Source organism: Artemia franciscana, chromosome 15 (genome assembly GCF_032884065.1).
Source record: "Artemia franciscana chromosome 15, ASM3288406v1, whole genome shotgun sequence".
Classification (NCBI taxonomy): Eukaryota; Metazoa; Arthropoda; class Branchiopoda; order Anostraca; family Artemiidae; genus Artemia; species Artemia franciscana.
Genome location: NC_088877.1, coordinates 33,949,365 through 33,969,235, shown reverse-complemented (window position 1 = coordinate 33,969,235; position 19,871 = coordinate 33,949,365). Strand labels below are relative to the sequence as shown.

Here is a 19,871-nt window from a genome sequence, read left to right as displayed (position 1 = left end):
GGACTAGAGCAAAGGGGGAGAAGGCGTGGAGTGGAGCGAGGGGACTGATAGATAGAGCAGAGCGAAGTAACAAAGGGAGAGAGGCCTCAAAATATAAATCCTTTTTGTAATTGTTTTGTTTGTGTCATTTTTGCATAGCTTGTCGTTGTTTTCGCTGGCTCAAAGGGTTTAACTTGTCTCCTTCCCAAGTTAAAAAAAAAAAACAAGTCTTTCTGATGGAAATAAAGAGCGAAGTTGAAATATACAAGGAACTAAAATTATTCTTTCACAGTGAATGTAACATATTTCTCCAAAACTAACTCGTGTTATTTCTCTGTATTTGTGAAATTCTCAAAGAACTGACTCGTGGTATTTCTCTACATTTGTGAAATTCTCAAAAAGCGGCGCTTTACTGATGACTTAAAAACCACCCAAAAAGCAGATTATTCTCTTGTCTATTATAAAGTACTTAACTAAGCTGCAGAAAATAAAGGACCAATTTATAAGGCTGGTTATAGCCTTCAACTGGCCACAATATCCAACTGGCTATCAATGAATATTTGGCCCTATATCCAAGGGCCCTTTATTTCCTATTGTTTTACCTCTTGTTTGTTTTTATAGTGGAAAAGTACCGTCTGTCTTCTTTGTTATTTACAATATCTGCAACTTTCAGTTTACAATTGAAATTCTCTAAAAACCTCAAGCAAGCTAAATTTATGAATCTAAAAATGGAGGTGCAAATTATTCGGTTACTATGGTTCATGGTTCGCTCTTTACTAGGTTAAAACTACAGCCCCAACTATGGTCTCTGAAAATAAATTTTGGCTTTATGCCTCTACCTATTTGAAATGTCTCGTCAGAAATAGCTGTGGGGCTTTGAAGACTCTTTTGGTGCTCTTTTATCAATTAGGAGTTTTTGTCTATGTATCTTATTTACATAGACAAAAGTATCTTAAGTTTTGTATCTTAAGTTTATGCGTCTTAAGTTTTACTAAAATCCTTACTAAAAGTAAGGAGCGACATTAAAACTTAAAACGAACAGAAATTACTCCGTATATGAAAGGGGCTTTTCCTCCTCAACACCCCGCTCTTTACGCTAAAGTTTGACTCTTTCTCTTAACTCAATAGCTGTGGGGCTTTGAACACTCTTCTGGTGCTCTTTTATCAATTAGGAGTTTTTTCTATGTATCTTATAAATGTATCTTAAGTTTTGTATCTTAAGTTTATGTGTCTTAAATTTTTGTCTATGTATCTTTGTATATGTATGTAATTTATCTTATTGGAGTGGAAGAGATGGCTCCTTAATACTCTTCCGTATGAAGGAGAGGAGCCCCTCAAAGTAAAAAATAACTATTTGAAATTGATGCTACATCTCTCGTCATTTCATATTCTTTGCTCTTTTTTCTGATTTAATGACTTGATAATCAACCCCCCCCCCTCTAGCTTCTGAAATAAGTTTCTCCGCAAGTACCAGTGGATATTCGCTATTTATTCTGAAATAAGTTTCTCCGCTTGTACCAGTTGGAGTATTTGCTTTCTACAAAGAGGAGGTGTCTATTAATATTGGGTAATGAAACTTCGGAGACAATTGGAACGAGTGGACATGCCCGATAAATTCGAACTGTTTACAACATTTCAGTATACCTTCAACGCTTCCATGAGACTCCATACTTTACTTTCATCAAGCTCAGGAGGAAAGGGTCGAATAAGAACATTCACTGGTATATCAACTACTTCATGTTCTTCTGAACTGTGGACACTGTAAGAAATGTGATTCTGTGACATTCTGGGAATCAGAACCCTAAAAAAGGTTGTAAAATAATAAAATTAAAAACGAAGCCTGTGAGTTTAATTTAAAGTTCCCTTATTTATTTGATGTAATAAAATAAAAGCCGGCTGCTTTTCATAACAAATTAAAGAAGTTCTGAGTTCTGAGTTCTTTATTTAACATTAAAATCCATAAACAAAAAATTACTTCAAGACAATCTCCCCCATAAGGCTCCATGGCCGGGAAAGAACAGGGGAGAAAAAAAATACCAACAACAAAAAAATATAAACAAAAACCAAAAAACAAAATTGAGTCGCCCACCTTAATAGTCTCCAAAAAATGACAAGCTAGGCAGGGGGTAGCACATGATTTCACCAACTCAATTAAATATCCAACTCAATCCAGAGACATCAACTCCAAGGGAAACCGGAATAAAAAATAAAGAGACAAAAAAAACAACAAACAAACAAAATTATTTACTAGCTAGAAAATCTCTAACATAATTTTTGAACATACCAAACGAGTGGCAGTGTCGTACGAACTCTGGGAGCGTGTTCCAGATCCTGTTGCAAGCTGTCAGAGGGTTGAAGTCAGACCTCACTGACGGTGTGTGAAGAACCAGTAAATTGTTGGAAGTGCGGAGATGATAAGTCGATTGATCAGAAACAAAAGATATATTATTACAAAGGACAGCAGGAAGATGGCCGTGCAACTGTAAAAAAAACGAAAGAAGAACAAGAAAGAAAACAGAGAGATTTCAAATCAAGCAAGGGTTTAAGTGAAAAACGGTTAGTTTCCTGAATAAGAGTCCTTGCTTTATCATAAAGTTTTGAAAGTGGCTTCAGAGACGAGGGAAAAGTTGACATCCAAATAACAGAACAATATGAAACATAAGACTGAACTAGGCTGCAGAACAAGAGTCTAAGAATCGACCCTGGAAATATATATTTGAGCTTTCTAAGGATTCCGAGACTACTGGAGACTTTCATTTTAATCAGGTCAATATGATGCTTGAACGAAAGATTTTCGTCAAGCAAGATGCCTAGGAATCGAACATAACGATCCTTAGGTCTACTTAGAGAACCTCTTGATAAATTTATTTCATTTAAATCAGGGCAAGCCTTTGAGACTCTGGAGAAAATGAGAAAACATGACTTTTCGACATTTAAGGCACGATAATTTACATCAAACCACTGGATAACTCTTTCAAAAAGGACTATCATCCTTGAACGAAGATCAGATTCAGTTGTACCAGCTGTGCCAAGAGTACTGTCATCAGCAAAAGCAATAAGTGTATCCGGTAAGGACAAACTCTTGTCACAGCTAGTGACGGATACTGGTTGACAAAGACGACAGCAAATGGTAGGTTTTAAATTTTTAACCGCATTAATAAGGTCATTGACGTAGATTAAAAAGAGTATCGGCCCAATGACAGATCCTTGTGGAACACCAGACTCTATTCCAGAAGGATTAGAAAAGTCCGGATGAACCGAGATGACTCGACCAGATAAATATGATAGAAACCATGAATAAGCATTCCCTCTTATACCAATATGGGACATTTTCAGAAGAAGAATCTTGTGTGTTAATGAGTCAAACGCTTTTCGAACATCAAGAAAAAGAGCAGCAGGTATCAAACCAGAGTCAAGAGCTGAATTTAAATAATTCAAGAGAGTTGCACATGCATGCTCAGTTGAATGTTTCGCCCTAAAACCAAACTGAAAATCATGAAAAAAGTGTTTAGAATTAAGAAAATCAAGAAGTCGAGAAAGCATAGCTTTTTCAAAAATTTTACTAAACACTGATAAAAGAGATATGGGACGATAATTTGCAGGATCATTCCTTGATCCACCTTTAAAAAGGATGATAACACGAGCACGCTTTAGAGCACTTGGGAAGACACCATTTTCAAAAGAAAGATTGAAAAGTCTCGTGAGGGCTCACACAATAACAGGAAGAATGAACTTGACAACCTTATCGGAATAAGGTCTGGGCCAGAGGATGAAGAACCCCTCAAACAATTGACAATTCTGGCTATTTCAGCTTCAGAGACAGGTTCCAATGCCATTGATTTAGGACAAGGTGGTCCTAGATCAGACCTAAAATCAGGTAGAGAAGAAGAAGGACTTACAGAAGAGGCTGTAGTTTTGCCAATATTAGCAAAATAGGAAGTAAACGCATCTTGAACTTTTAGCTCACCCTCTACATTTTTCCCGTCAATCACAACACTTGAAGGGACAGAAGGAGGCAGAAAAGATGGCCTGATAACAGAATTGATTACTTGCCATGTCTTCCTAATGTCTTTACCGCACGCAGAGAACTTTCTATGATAAAATAACGATTTAGCCCTTCGGCAAAGCGAATTGTAAACTCTTCTATAAGCTTTGAAAAGTTGAAGCCGAGAATCACGCGAAAATGGCTTAGAGCATCTGTAAGCCTTCCAAAGATAATTTTTCTTCCTCCAACTTTTAAGGAGTCCAGGGGTCATCCAAGGATTCAAAGGGGTTGTTCTTTTCGATGCTGGATTCGACTGGGGTGCATTACATGTATCAAAGATAACTTCTTTCAAAGAATCATAAAACGAATTAAACAAAGAATCTATGTCAGACCCATTTTCAGAAATACTCCACGAACGACCTGCCAACCGTGACCTAAGAATATGCAAGTCCTGATCATTAAATTTTAAAGAGGAAAAACCAGCTTCTTGGCTCCTCCTTGGCAACGAATCGGAAAAATCATACATGGAAAAAACAGGAAAATGGTCTGAGATATCACTCATCAATATAGAATTTCGTACCAACGTCAAAGATGAAAAAATATTATCAAGCAAAGAAGCGGTAGTGTTAGTTATGCGAGTTGGAATGCATGCAGAAGGCAGTGTTCCACAAGCGAGCATTGTCGAAAGAAAATCCAAGGACGAGGATGACCTCCGGTCAAACAAATTAAGGTTGAAGTCGCCCATAATTACAAGTTCACATGAATGAAGTTGGATTATTTCCAAGACCTCATCAAGAATCTGAAGGAAAGAGGTAACAGACCCACTAGGAGACCGGTATATATTACCAACAATCAAAGCTTTTGCTTGGGTTTTAATCTCAATAAATATGGATTCAAAAATTCCTTCTTCATTTCTTGACAGGTCATGTCTAACAGAGTACGGAAGACATTCCGAAACATAAACAACAAGGCCACCTTTAGCCATCCTACTTCGATTCAAATATTCCATCTTGTACCCAGGGAGATGCAATAGAGATTCGTTTTTTGAATCAAGGAAAGTCTCACAAAGACCAATGAAGTCAGGGTGGCCACTACGCACTATTTTTTTCAACTCATCAAACGAAGAGCAAAGACCCTGAACATTAAGCTGAAGTATAGAGAATATACCATCTCGTTTGGATACTCGATCTAAATCAGATACGTATTTACTACTAACTGAAAAATGGGGATTTGATGGTGATTTGTTAGACTGACCTACTGAATTATTTATCAAACTAAGAACATCAATTGGGTTATTTTGAAGATGAAATAGTCGCTCACCCAAGGAGTTAGAAATTTATCAGGTAGAACTTTTTAATCTGTTGATTTTTAATCAACGTCAAATAGTTGCAGGCATCAAGCCATGGCTGACTGTAGAAAAAGCCAAGACAGATAGTCGAGGTGAGAGGCAAATCTGGTAAAAACCCTTTTAGGATTGTATAAGAATGATGTCATTTCAATTGTTGATAACCATTTAATTAAAAACGAATAATTGGTAATTAGTTATCAACAGGTATTTAGTTGTCAACTATGGCTTTAATAAACAGCCATAAGCCTTCAATGCATTGATTTTTATCCAGAGCCACTTCATATGAATGGGGGGAGGGCATAAGAACTTCAGATGAGGTTTATTTGATTGAGAGTCGAAAGTTTTAGTGATAAGAGTCAAGCAGGTCGAAGGGCAGTTTCAAAATTTGCAACATTTTGTTCAAAATTGAAATAGCAAGTCAGAACCTTCATATTATGAAGAAAAACCGAAAGAAGTTTTACGCATATTTTTTTATTATCCAACAAAAAAGCCATGTCAATGAATACCAAAACAGAAAATCATTAAAAAAAAACTCTTCTCCAAGAAAAGAAGTTTTTCAAAGAAAAGTAAAAAGCTATATTAAACCTAAGCCGAGCAGAAATAAAGTCATATAATAAGTCAAACTTAAATAAACGAGGATTACAATGAATAATCAATTCAAATTTATGACAAACAGAAAATTATCACAAAAAGGAGTAGGATTCACCCTTACTAAAACCTTACCTAAAGCCCTGAACGTTTTTCCCGCTTTACTGAAAACACACCATAAGGTGACACTTTCTTTTTCTAACATTAATACACCAATGTTGCAGATTCCCAGGAACGATTTTCACTATATATTGAACTATGAGTCAACAGTCATTAGTTCTTTTCAGAAATCTTAGTTCGTACGGCGATCTTTTTTCGTTTTGTTCAAAATACTTCGCTTCAAGTATCACTTGATTATCCTTTGCAATTTTATTTCGTTTTGGGTCATTGATAATAATTTCTGCTCGTTTGAAGTTTGGATTGTTGGATGGATTTATTTCTGCACTTATTTGATTTTACACATCTCTTTACTTTTCTTTGAAAAACTTCTTTTTAGGATTTTTTTAAAACTAATTTTTAAGGAAAGGGTCAGCTGGATCTTTCAGTCAAATTTTGTTCATTTTGATCTGTATTTTCTAACTGATCCTCTCTTTGAGGACAGCTGAGAAATAGCTTTTGGCTACTTAGACGTTTGAAAAAGTCAGGTACGACCGTTAGGCATGGGACATACTGGGCTTTTTTACCTAGCGTTTGTTTTACCGAGCATTTCTTAGAGGTGTACAGGGTAGTATTGTGACGTACACATTGAACGGTAAAAAAAAACGTTTGGTAAAACTAACGTCGAAGGCAGAAATTCAACCGTCCTTAGGCGTGACAAAGGCAAAATGTTTCTCAGTCTTGGCTGAGTCTATGAGAGTTGAGCACAGTGTAAATATATATATATATATATATATATATATATATATTCTGTGGTAGTCACAACACTTGGCTGGGTAGAGAATTTAAAGTGGCGAAACCCTATATAGGCCCCCTATATAGTGGCGAAACCCTATATATATATATATATATATATATATATATATATATATATATATATATATATATATATATATATATATATATATTCTGTGGTAGTCACAACACTTGGCTGGGTAGAGAATTTAGAGTGGCGAAACCCTATATAGGCCAGTGTATTCTCCTGATGAGCCCTTGTGTTGGGTTGTTGCCTCTGAATTATTTGTCTTTATTATTTTTTCTATTGTTTAGTAAATGACGACTTATACTTATTGACGACATGACTGCCTGTCCATGGATTATTCTTTATGGTTGATTGTGTATGGCTATGCTGTTTGACCTATGTGATTGTATGGATGAGTAGGGTTAAGGCCTCATTCAAGTGCTGGTCTATATTAATCACTAATTTAGGAAAACATTCTTCCTTTTCTCCTTCTGTCTCTTTTTTTTTTTTTTTTTTTTTTTTTTTTTGTGTTTGTGCTCTTGCATTGGTGATTTATCTTTTCATGATATATATATATATATATATATATATATATATATATATATATATATATATATATATATATATATATATATATACTAGCTGTTGGGGTGGCGCTTCGCGCCACCCCAACACCTAGTTGGTGGGGCGCTTCGCGCCCCCCCAAGCCCCCCCACGCGCGTAAGTCGTTACGCGCCATATTAGTTATGCGCCATTGTAGTTGTGTCCCTGTGTCCCATATGCAAAGCCGTATGTACTAATAATGACGTCATATACAAACGCTCTTTTTACAAACAAACAAACATGCATCCACATAACTCGTTTTTATATAGATAGATACAATACAAATTAACTGCGTAAAACTTGCGAATAAACAACATTCTTCGCTGTCCAATTGTCGCTGCATATAAATACATTGTCAGGTTTACCGACCCTCGAACATGCAACGTACAATTGTCCATGGGAAAAACAATCAGGATTAAGATCTATACCACATTTTTCTAATGATTGACCTTGAGCTTTGTTAATGGTGATTGCAAATACTAATCGAATTGGGAATTGCAATCTTTTAAATTGAAAAAGCAGATCCGTTGGAATCATGGGAATGCGAGGAATAAGAACAGCCTCACCCTCATAAGGCCCTGTCAAGATTGTGGCCTCTATTAGGTTTTCCATTGTTTTTTTTTACGGCAAGTCGCGTGCCATTGCAAAGCTTTGGTGGGTTGATATTTCTTAAAAGTATTATTGGTACACCTATTTTTAGTTGTAGCACGTGTGGTGGAAACCCTGAAGGATCTATGGAATTTAAAAATTCAGATGGATAATTAACCGCTTCATTTGGTTCCAAAACTGTGTCGACTGACTTGTAAAGGACTGCCTGGTCTCGAATCTTGTTCAAAACAATATTGTTGATTTCGTGGACGTCTATATTTTTGGGTGCGAGAATCGCTCTTTCACTTAGCCATTTATTATTTTTATAATTTTTTAGAATATTCGGAAATACTTTTTCAATCAATTCATTTTTGGACGTCACTAAATTACAGAAATCAGCAGGTAGTTGTATACGTCCTGAAATTGAGTCTACTGTTTGACCAGAGTCATCGTTTTGCAATCGGACACGCATATTTGTAGTTAATTTTAATATTTTTACGTGTGCCTATAAATTAGAATTTTTTAGGCAAGCATTCATTTCGTCTGCAGGAGTTAAACTACGTAAAAATTGCGAATATACAACATTCTTGGCTTTCCCATTGTCTCTGCATATACAAAGCCGTATGTACTAATAATGACATCATATGCAAACGCTCTTTTTACAAACAAACAAACATGCATACATACAACTCGTTTTTATATAGATAGATAGATAGATAGATAGATAAAATACAAATTAACTGCGTAAAACTTGCGAATATACAACATTCTTCGCTGTCCAATTGTCGCTGCATATAAATAGATTGTCAGGTTTACCGACCCTCGAACATGCAACGTACAATTGTCAATGGGAAAAACAATCAGTATTAAGATCTATACCACATTTTTCTAATGATTGACCTTGAGCTTTGTTAATGGTGATTGCAAATACTAATCGAATTGGGAATTGCAATCTTTTAAATTGAAAAAGCAGATCCGTTGGAATCATGGGAATGCGAGGAATAAGAACAGCCTCACCCTCATAAGGCCCTGTCAAGATTGTGGCCTCTATTAGGTTTTCCATTGTTTTTTTTTACGGCAAGTCGCGTGCCATTGCAAAGCTTTGGTGGGTTGATATTTCTTAAAAGTATTATTGGTACACCTATTTTTAGTTGTAGCACGTGTGGTGGAAACCCTGAAGGATCTATGGAATTTAAAAATTCAGATGGATAATTAACCGCTTCATTTGGTTCCAAAACTGTGTCGACTGACTTGTAAAGGACTGCCTGGTCTCGAATCTTGTTCAAAACAATATTGTTGATTTCGTGGACGTCTATATTTTTGGGTGCGAGAATCGCTCTTTCACTTAGCCATTTATTATTTTTATAATTTTTTAGAATATTCGGAAATACTTTTTCAATCAATTCATTTTTGGACGTCACTAAATTACAGAAATCAGCAGGTAGTTGTATACGTCCTGAAATTGAGTCTACTGTTTGACCAGAGTCATCGTTTTGCAATCGGACACGCATATTTGTAGTTAATTTTAATATTTTTACGTGTGCCTATAAATTAGAATTTTTTAGGCAAGCATTCATTTCGTCTGCAGGAGTTAAACTACGTAAAAATTGCGAATATACAACATTCTTGGCTTTCCCATTGTCTCTGCATATACAAAGCCGTATGTACTAATAATGACATCATATGCAAACGCTCTTTTTACAAACAAACAAACATGCATACATACAACTCGTTTTTATATAGATAGATAGATAGATAGATGTGCCATAGCAAAGCTTTGGTGGGTTTATATTTCTTAAAAGTATTATTGGTAGGCCTATTTTTAGTTGTAGCACGTGTGGTGGAAACCCTGAGAATAATATCTCGAGGTAAAAACTGATCACCGACCATAACGATGGCCACTTCGTCGATAGTTGGAGCATTGTATCTACGCACATGTTGGCCAGGAGGCGTTTTGTCAGCGGAAATAACAATTTTATGCGTATAAGTAGGCATCAAATCGATGGCTGTTTTGAACAGACGCACTAAATTATTATTTTCGTGGAAAAGATGTTGTAATTGGGAAACGATTGTCCTTTCAATGTTGGGAGAAATTTCGCAACGTGCATTCAATTCAGAATTTCTATCACTGATGAAGTACAATTGTAAAAATTTATGATTCTCGCCTGAGAATGGTAGAAGAGACCCTGCTCTATGATAAATTTGCCCTTTTACTTTGAAAGTAGACATAAATTGATCTGGATTTTCAATTTGGGCTCCAAACGACGTCATTTGGAAACATGAGTTGTATTTTCTGATTCATTTATATTCCTTATGTCCCGGTGTCCCGGTCGTCATTTATATCCCCCTGTTTTATATCCCGCTTATTTTTCAGTTTTTTCCTTTTTTTAGTTTTTTTTTTACTTTTTTAGTTCTTTTAGTTTTTACGTTTTTTAGTTTTTTTTAGTTTTTTAGATGAATTTTTTTTTTAGTTTTTTACCTTTTTTTCTTTTTAGTTTTTATTGGTTTTTACCTTTTTTTAGCTTTTTATCTTTTTTATTTTTTTATTTTTATTTTTAATTTTATTAGTATTCTTTTTCTCTTCTATTTTTCATTTTTTCCTTTTTTCTAGTTTTTTTTAGTTTTTAGTTTTTTAAGTTTTTTCCTTTTTTTAGTTTCTTTAGTTTTTTTAGTTTTTCGGCTTTTTTATTTTTTTATTAGTTTTTAGTTTTTTTTGTAGTTTTTGCCTTTTTTTAGTTTTTTCAGTTTTTTTTTTAGTTTTTAGTTTTTTACCTTTTTTAGCCTAACCAGGATTTGAACCTATGACCTTCATTCTCCGTTCTGACACCCTCTCTCACCGAGTGACTACTCCAGCATGTTCATTTTGGTGTTTTAAATGGTATATTATTAACCAAATTAATGTGTTTTACAATATACTAAGCATCGTCATAACAAAAATGACGGCAACTAATTTCATGACGTCAGCCGAAACATGACGTCACCTGATCCACAGATCAGCAGACCCACAGACAGACAGACAACTTATTTTTATATATGTCATTTGGAAACATGAGTTGTATTTTCTGATTCATTTATATTCCTTATGTCCCGGTGTCCCGGTCGTCATTTATATCCCCCTGTTTTATATCCCGCTTATTTTTCAGTTTTTTCCTTTTTTTTAGTTTTTTTTTACTTTTTTAGTTCTTTTAGTTTTTACCTTTTTAAGTTTTTTTTAGTTTTTTAGATGAATTTTTTTTTATAGTTTTTTACCTTTTTTTCTTTTTAGTTTTTATTGGTTTTTACCTTTTTTTAGCTTTTTATCTTTTTTATTTTTTTTATTTTTATTTTTAATTTTATTAGTATTCTTTTTCTCTTCTATTTTTCATTTTTCCTTTTTTTTAGTTTTTAGTTTTTTAAGTTTTTTCCTTTTTTTAGTTTCTTTAGTTTTTTTAGTTTTTCGGCTTTTTTATTTTTTTATTAGTTTTTAGTTTTTTTTGTAGTTTTTGCCTTTTTTTAGTTTTTTCAGTTTTTTTTTTAGTTTTTAGTTTTTTACCTTTTTTAGCCTAACCAGGATTTGAACCTGGGACCTTCATTCTCCGTTCTGACACCCTCTCTCACCGAGTGACTACTCCAGCATGTTCATTTTGGTGTTTTAAATGGTATATTATTAACCAAATTAATGTGTTTTACAATATACTAAGCATCGTCATAACAAAAATGACGGCAACTAATTTCATGACGTTAGCCGAAACATGACGTCACCTGATCCATCCACAGATCCACACACAGACAACTTATTTTTATATATATAGATATATACATATTCTTTTAGACCAAAAGTGCGTGAAATTGCTTGACCTGAGACTCTAGTTTCTCAAACAAAGAAAAACATCAATTACCATTAACGCATACCTAGCATCTGCTGAGAAAATTTTAGCAGCTATTACTGCTTTTCTACGTTTAATACATGTTATTTTTGCTGCCGGAAGAAATATTTTCAAAACACCACTTTGACTTAATTTTCCAGTCGTTACCTTTTAATATGAGATCTCAGTGGAGATACTACAAGAAAATATGTATAAAAAAATCAGCGGCTACACATTACCAGCTAGGCCGTTCCCCTTTGTTTACATGAAGTTAGTATAAATGTAATCTTGCTTCTGATTGGTATCAAACAGTTCGTGGTAACGAACTGTAGTATGGAGCGACACAGCTCAATAGTAAACGAAACTCTAAAAAACGGAATTTTGATACCAATAGATATATCAAAAGAATTGGAATTTTATGCTGATTTTAAATATGTAAGTTTCATCAAATTTAGTCTTACTCATCAAAAGTTACGAGCCTGAGAAAATTTGCCTTGTTTTGGAAAATAGGGGGGAAACACCCCCTAAAAGTCATACGATCTTAACAAAAATCACACCATCGCATTCAGTGTATCAGAGAACCCTACTGTAGAAGTTTAAAGCTCTTATCTATAAAACTGAGGAACTTAGTATTATTTACTACTGAATTTACACGTGCGTGTTTATTTGTTTGTTTGTTTGTTGTTGTTTTTTTCCCCTAGGGGTGATCGTATCGACCAAGTTGTCCTAAAATATCGCGAGAGGGCTCATTATAACGGAAATTAAAAGTTATAGTGCCCTTTTTAAGTGACTTAAAAAATTGGAGGGCATCTAGGCCCCCTCCCACGCTCATTTTTTCGCGAAGTCAACGGACCAAATTTTGAGATAGCCATTTTGTTCAGCATAGTCGAAAGACATAATAACTGTGTCTTTGGGGCTGACTTACTTCCCCACAGTCCCCGGGGGAGGGGCTGCAAGTTAAAAACTTTAACCAGCGTTTACATACAGTAATGATTATTTGGAAGCGTAGAGACCTTTTCAGGATGATTTTTTGGTTGGGGGTTGAGGGGAGGGGGCTACGGGAAAGGATATTCCCTTGGGGAATTTGTCATGGGAGAAGAGAAATTTTATGAAGGGGGCGCAGAATTTTCTAGCATTATTTAAAAAAAAAGAAAAATATATATGAAAAAGTTTTTTTCAGCTGAAAGTAAGGACCAGCATTAAAACTTAAAACGAACAGAGATTATTACACATATGGGGGGTCCATCTCTTCCTAAATGGCTCGCTCTTCACGCTAAAGTATTTTTAGTAATTTCAACCATTTATTCTACAGCCTTTGTGATTCAGGGGTCAATCTTAAAGAATTGGGACAAAATTAAAGCATTAATGTAAAGAGTGAGGTATTAACGAGGGGGAAAACCCCCTCATATAAATAATAAAAATATACGAATATAGAAGTTCGTTACTTAAGTTAATTTGTAAGTTATGTATATTTTTTACTAATAAAAATGTTCGTTAAAAATTAAAAATTCTAGTTGCCTTTTTAAGTAGCCGAAAAATTGGAGGGCAACTAGGCCTCCTCTCCCACCCTTTTTCTCAAAATCGTCTGATCAAAACTAAGAGAAAGCCATTTAGCAGAAAAAAAATTAATACGCAAATTTCGTTAATTATTCATTTGCGGAGAGCCAAAATAAAAACATGCTTTGATTCAAAAATGTTCAAAAATTGAATAAAAAAACAAGTTTTTTCACTGAAAGTAAGGAGCGACATTAAAACTTAAAACGAACAGAAATTACTCCGTATATGAAAGGGGCTTTTCCTCCTCAACGCCCCGCTCTTTACGCTAAAGTTTGACTCTTTCTCTTAACTCTACTTCTTAAAACAGTAAAAAAAACTTTAGCGTAAAGAGCGGGGCGTTGAGGAGGAAAAGCCCCTTTCATATACGGAGTAATTTCTATTCGTTTTAAGTTTTAATGTTGCTCCTTACTTTCATTTAAAAAAACTTGTTTTCTTTATTTAATTTCTGGACGTTGTTTAATAATTGCATGTTTTGATCTTGGCTCCCCGCACATAAATAATTAAAACGAAATTTGCATATTAAGTTGTTTTTTTTTGGCTAAATGGCTTTCTCATAGTTTTAATCGGAAAATTTTGAGAAAAAAGTAGATAGGGAGGAAACCTAGTTGCCCTCCAATTTTTTGATTACTTAAAAAGGCAACTGGAACTTTTATTTTTTTTTACGAACATTTTCATTAGTAAAAAATAGACGTAATTTACGAATTAACTTACGTAACGAACTTCTATATTCGTATGTTTTTATTGCGTATATGAGGGAGTTCACCCCTCGTCGATACCTCGCTTTTTACATTAAAGCTTAAATTCTGTCCCAATTCCTTAAGAATGACCCTTGAATCACAAAGGCCGTAGAATAAATAGTTGAAATTACTAAAAATACTTTAGCGTAAAAAGCGAGGTATTACGAGGAAATATACCCCTCATATGCGCAATAATTTCTGCTCGTTTTAAGTTTTAATGCTGCTCCTCACTTTCAGTAGAAAAAAACTTTTCATATTTATTATTTCATTGTTTTTTTAAATAATTCTAAAAAATCCTGCGCCCCCTTCATTGAAAGTCTCTTCTCCCATGAAAAGTTTTTCCTTGGAAAGATCCTCCCACGAAAACCCCCCACCTCAACTCTCCCTCCCAAACCAAAAAAATCTCCCTGAAAACGTCCGTACACTTCCCAGTAACCATTACTATATGTAAACACAGGTCAAAGTTTGTAACTTGCAACCCCTCCCACGGGGACTGCGGAGAAGTAAGTCGTCCCCAAAGACATAGTTATTAGATTTTTCGACTATGGTGAATAAAATAGCTATCTCAGAATTTTGATCCGGTGACTTTTGGGAAAAAATGAGCGTGGAAGGGGGCCTAAGTGCCCTCCAATTTTTTTGGTCACTTCAAAAGGGCACTAGAACTTTGGCAACCTTTCTTCGGCTTTGCCGAACAAAGTGTTGCGAGAGCAACACTTTGGTTTTGTATCTTTGCTATCGGTTAAACCCTGAAGTTGTCAGCCTATCGAAGCTTTTAAAACGTTATGTTCAAAGAAGAACGCGATCAGTAATCACATGATCAAAGGCTATTCCTCAGCCTTGAAAAAACAACAATATCAAAAGAATATCGAAAGAAGGGACTAAATTGACTTTGCAGCCAGTTGAACTTTATGCTTTTCAATCGTAGACATCGTGACGGACGAAAACTTGGAACAATATTTTATATAATCTAGTTGGTATTATAAAGCTATCCGTAACTTTTCAGGATTAAAATAACATAGGTGACACTAATTATTACGAAACTACCTCATTGTTTTACGTTATCGTTTGTACCTGTTGTGTAAACACTTAATTCTGGGTTACAGTGAGTATGGGTAGGCTACACCAACTAGCAAAAGTTACAAACCCCTCTTCACTGAAGATGATTGTAGCTTAACAGCCGATTATTACTTACAAGTCCCCTACATGTCTTACTTACCAACACTGGAACCAAATTGGTCTTATCATCAAATACACCGGAAACAAATAATAGGTACACCAACTCGCAAAAGTTGCAAACCCCTCATTGCAACTAGCAAAAGTTGCAAACCCCTCATCGCTGAAGATGATTGTAGCCTAACAGCCGATTATTACTTACAAGTCCCCTACAAGTCTTACCACTGGAACCAAATTGGTCTTACCATCAAATACAACGGAAACAAAAAATAGGTACACCAACTAGTAAGAGTTGCGAACCCCTCATTGCCGAGGATGATTATGAGCTAACAGCCGACTGTTGCTTACAACTCCCCTATATGTCTCTCAATTGGTATCGGCCTATTTTTGGTTTCAGTGTGTGCCTTGCTACTGAAGTTGTCAACCCCTTTAAACTTTCAAACTGGTATATCTCATGAAGGAATTTTTGTACAAAAAAATGGATGACATATACTTTAATCAGCTCATCAAAAGCTATCGACTGCCGTCGAAAAAAAAATCTATCTGTCTTAGTTCAAAAGTTGACTTTTTTGCCGTAGGCCAACTTTCTAACGTCATCACTTAGAAAGGAGCAAAGGATAAACTCTAATTTCTTTAGCAATGAGAGAACTTTTAAAGTTTAAGAGGCACATCTGATACCATTTCTCTACCGCAATCCCAAGTGCGAAAAACCGAATGATAAACTCAGCCGAAATCACGGCAGCACTTTCGGAACCGTGGGAAAATGCCGCTTTTTTGCTTCTCTAAATTTTTCTATTTATCACTCAAAGAAGATATATTGGCTGTGGGGCAGGGTAACTGTCGCATATATTTAACACTTATAGATTTTAGTCCATCTTCAATTTGAAACTGGTGCCTGCCTGCTTGCCTGCTAGAACGGAGCTTTCCACTCGAAAGCACAAACATGGTTTGATGAAACGAAAGCTTGGCTGCATAACTTCAGATAGTCCTCTCTGACATAGGGTATACAACTCCTCTTCACTTCACACACTATAGGCTCTGGCTCAAGGACAAGCAAAAACCATCCTTTTTGGCCCCAGGCAAGAGTTCTACGAAGCTTTCCAAAACGTAAAGTCATATTCATCAATCTGGCCTAAGGTCCACACTTTCCGTAAAAACCGCAGAGGTTAGACCCTTACCACTTTCTAGGAATAAGCTGAAATCGGGGTGCTAGGAACAAAAAAAAAAAAAAACCACAACAAAACCAAAGTGTTGCTCTCGCAACACAATAAACACGCATCTGTGATGTCTTCTGGGAAAAAATGCGAAATTCCACATTTTTGTAGATAGGAAGTTGAAACTTCTACAACAAGGTTCTCTGATACGCCGAATCCGATGGTGTGATTTTCGTTAAGATTGTATGACTTTTAGGGGGTGTTTCCCCCTATTTTCTAAAATGAGGCAAATTTTCTCAGGCTCGTAACTTTTGATAGGTAAGACTAATCTTGATGAAAGTTATATATTTAAAATCAGCATTGAAATGCAATTTTTTTTTGTAACTATTGGTATCACAATTCCATTTTTTAGAGTTTCGGTTACTATTGAGCCGGGTTGCTCCTTACTACAGTTCGTTACCACGAACTGTTTGATTACCCTGAGTTACGTTTTTACATTTCTATTGACGTAAATTTGATCAAATTTCAACTCTGTTTCATACGTAATTTTATTACGTTACAGAGAGTGTAGTTTTCTTAAGTTTAACCGTGAGCTTTATAGCAATATGTAAGATGACCAGTCTGAAGGGAAAAGCCAGTTTCTTAGCAAGCCAAATTTTTGGTCTTAAAGGCTCTTTAGACTTAAGATGCTTGCTAAAGGCACATTGAAAAAAGCTATTGTAAGGTTCGTCACCGCTTATTGAATATCCACTTGAAGAAATATTTTATTAACAACATCAGATGATGCGTAACTTCTTAATGACAAATGTGAAGCTACCTTAACGTAATGACTGGAACTCCAAAGCAAAGCAACCATGTAGTTTATTTTGTCTTTTTATACCTTCCCCAGGGACAATGTAAAGAAAACACTTACTTTGCCAAATATTCTTTTAAATCGGTTATCCTACTAACAATGTAATTTTTCCTTATTTGGGAACTTACGAACATTTTAGCATGATAATGAAATAATGATAACTAGCTAGGGGCTTCTAACTTTTACTTTCATAGTCCAAATTTGCGCCATCTTTAATAAATTTCATCGAAACTATAATTTAAAATTAGGCTTCTTAAACATTTTGGCATCATAATTTGTCAATGGCATTGCCTACATTAAATACAAGAATAGTTTTAAAAAAAATGAACATATTACAGTCCTTTGAAAACAATCAAGGGTGAATCCAAGCAAAAGGGTACGTTACCGAACCTTCAGAAGGTCAAAAGCCCAACAAAATCACAAGAGAGGACGGGGAGAACTAGTGTGGAGGCACTAGTTTATTTGGTGACCCCCCACTTTAAACGTAAATTTTTTATGCGCCCAGTAGCGGTTACAGGACTCATAATCTAGGAGGGCTAGGTGTACCACAGGAGTGTAAAAATATAAAATAAAAGGAATTTAATTTCAGATGTCAGATAAACCGAGAAGGCCCGTATCCGGGCCTAAAACTGACACTATACACCCCAGTACTGAATGCATCTCAGTGACATAGTAGAATACATTTGTGCGTTTAATTAAAAAAAAGCTAAATGTGCTATTACCCAGGAACCTCTGTTCAAACAGTACTTACTTGTACTTGTACTTCTGGTGGGAGTCAGGCGTTTCTGCCTCACCCGGCATCCAGGATCCCTCTGAACTCTTTGGACCAGATTTCACGATCTGCTGCGAATTGCTCTGCGATTGGGAGCCACTGGGCCAACCATCTATGTCCAAATTTCTTAAAGCCACCAATGGGATCCAGGTTAGACTTGAGCAGGGTTCTCCAGTTCTTCTTTTCCCCTCCTTGATGCCTCTTTCAAGAAGCGTAAGGCTCAACTAGAAGGATTTGCGGGGCAGGTATTCTGGTTATCTTTGCAGGACGTGACCCAGCCATTCTAAGCGGCGCTTTTTAACGGTGGTAGCGACATCTCTTCCAGTCTCGCAAAGTTGGCGAATATTGGAGTTATATATACGATCTTGCCGGTGAATTCTAAGTATTTGGCGTAAGCATACACGTTCGTAAGCAGCTAGTCCTCTCTCGTGTTGAAGCTTCAAGGACCAAGTTTCGCATCCATAGAGTAGGATGGTTTGGACCATGGCCGTATAGATTCGACTTTTAGTCAGAATGAAAATTTCTCGGCGGTTCCAAAGGGGCTTTCGAAGGGATGCGAAAACAAACTGTGCCTTATGTATTCTTTGCTGGATTCTAAGTCTGAAGAGCCATCAGTGCAAAGTATGGAGCCTAGGTAGCTAAAGCACTCAACCCTTTCTAGCTGAGTTAAGTTCACGCTCAAAGATATTTGGGTCTGATTAATGACCATAAATTTAGTTTTTTCTGCACTTACTTTAAGTACAATCAGACTTGACCATTCGACAATATCATCTAGAGTCTTTTGAGCATGTTCATGTATATGCAACATGTATCTGGAAAAATCATGGAAATAAACTGACTCGTGATATTTTCCTATATTTGCTGAATCTTGAAAAACTAGTGCTTTGCTGGAAACTCAGCTTTCTTGGCTTTTTAGAAAATTAAAACTGTGTGGTTTGAAGAGGGAGAGTCAAATCTTGAAACAACCCTCCCGTGGGTGGGGTCTAAATAGTAAATCACTTTAGGCAGACTAGCATACGTGTCGATCATATAACATGATGATTCCCAGACAACTAATTTCGGTGTGTCCCATTCTTGAAAAAGGTTATGTCATATAATAAACTAGCTGTGTTGAATTATGTTCCAAGTTGTGTTACTAGTATTTTTTTTTTACTTTTTTTGTAATTTGCAAGAGATATCCTACTTAGATTTCGTTAAAATTAAGAAACAGCTAACCACAGAGAGCCTTGGCTTTATCATTGACTACCTTTAACTACGGCCAGATTCCAAGCTCAATCTTATGGTAAAACTGCATTTGTTTTAGTAAGGTGTTTTTAGCACTTACTATTATGTGTCTAGGAGCAGCTATAGCCTGAACCTTTGGTCTATTAAATTTACATGATTGGTCTAACATAACGATTAACAAAACCATTGGTCTATTAGAGGTTGGAAATTTCCTGAGAGAGCCTTAAAGGTGGAGGGTGGTATCCTAAGTGGGAATTGAAAAACAATCAGACATTTTATTTTCAAAACGCGTTTTTTAACTGAAAGTAAGAAGTAGCACTAAAACTCAAAAAGAAGAAAAGTTATTCCGAAGAGGAAGAGAATTAGAACGAAGGGTATTAGAGGGATTTCCCCATTCCTCGATACCTTGCTTTTAGCATTAAGGCTTTTTTATTTGTCCCAATTTCTTAAGAACGGCTCCTGAAACACAAGGGCTGTTTAGCTAGAATAGGAAGCTTTTTTTTTAAATGTTAAAAACTTTACAATAAGGACCAAGGTGTTGACGAAGGGGCGACAACTACATATACA

The 19,871-nt window shown here is 35.6% G+C and overlaps 1 protein-coding gene across 7 annotated transcripts in view; it reads right to left on the bottom strand.

Annotated features, from left to right (window-relative positions):
• The window catches only part of LOC136036396 (sulfiredoxin-1-like), a 51,440-nt gene extending 33,933 nt beyond the window's left edge, over positions 1-17,507 (bottom strand). The window contains exons 1-2 of one of the 7 annotated variants that reach the window (XM_065718584.1): positions 17,369-17,507; positions 1,624-1,780 (exon numbers count right to left, since the gene is read on the bottom strand). In XM_065718584.1, the coding sequence (XP_065574656.1) occupies positions 1,624-1,780; positions 17,369-17,442 (231 nt within the window). In that variant the 5' untranslated portion in view covers positions 17,443-17,507. Of the gene's footprint in view, positions 1-1,623; positions 1,781-17,188; positions 17,274-17,368 lie in introns of those variants that run through there. The other 6 variants (XM_065718589.1, XM_065718591.1, XM_065718590.1 and 3 more) reach the window with 6 other exon arrangements.
• Positions 17,508-19,871: the final 2,364 nt, after the last annotated feature.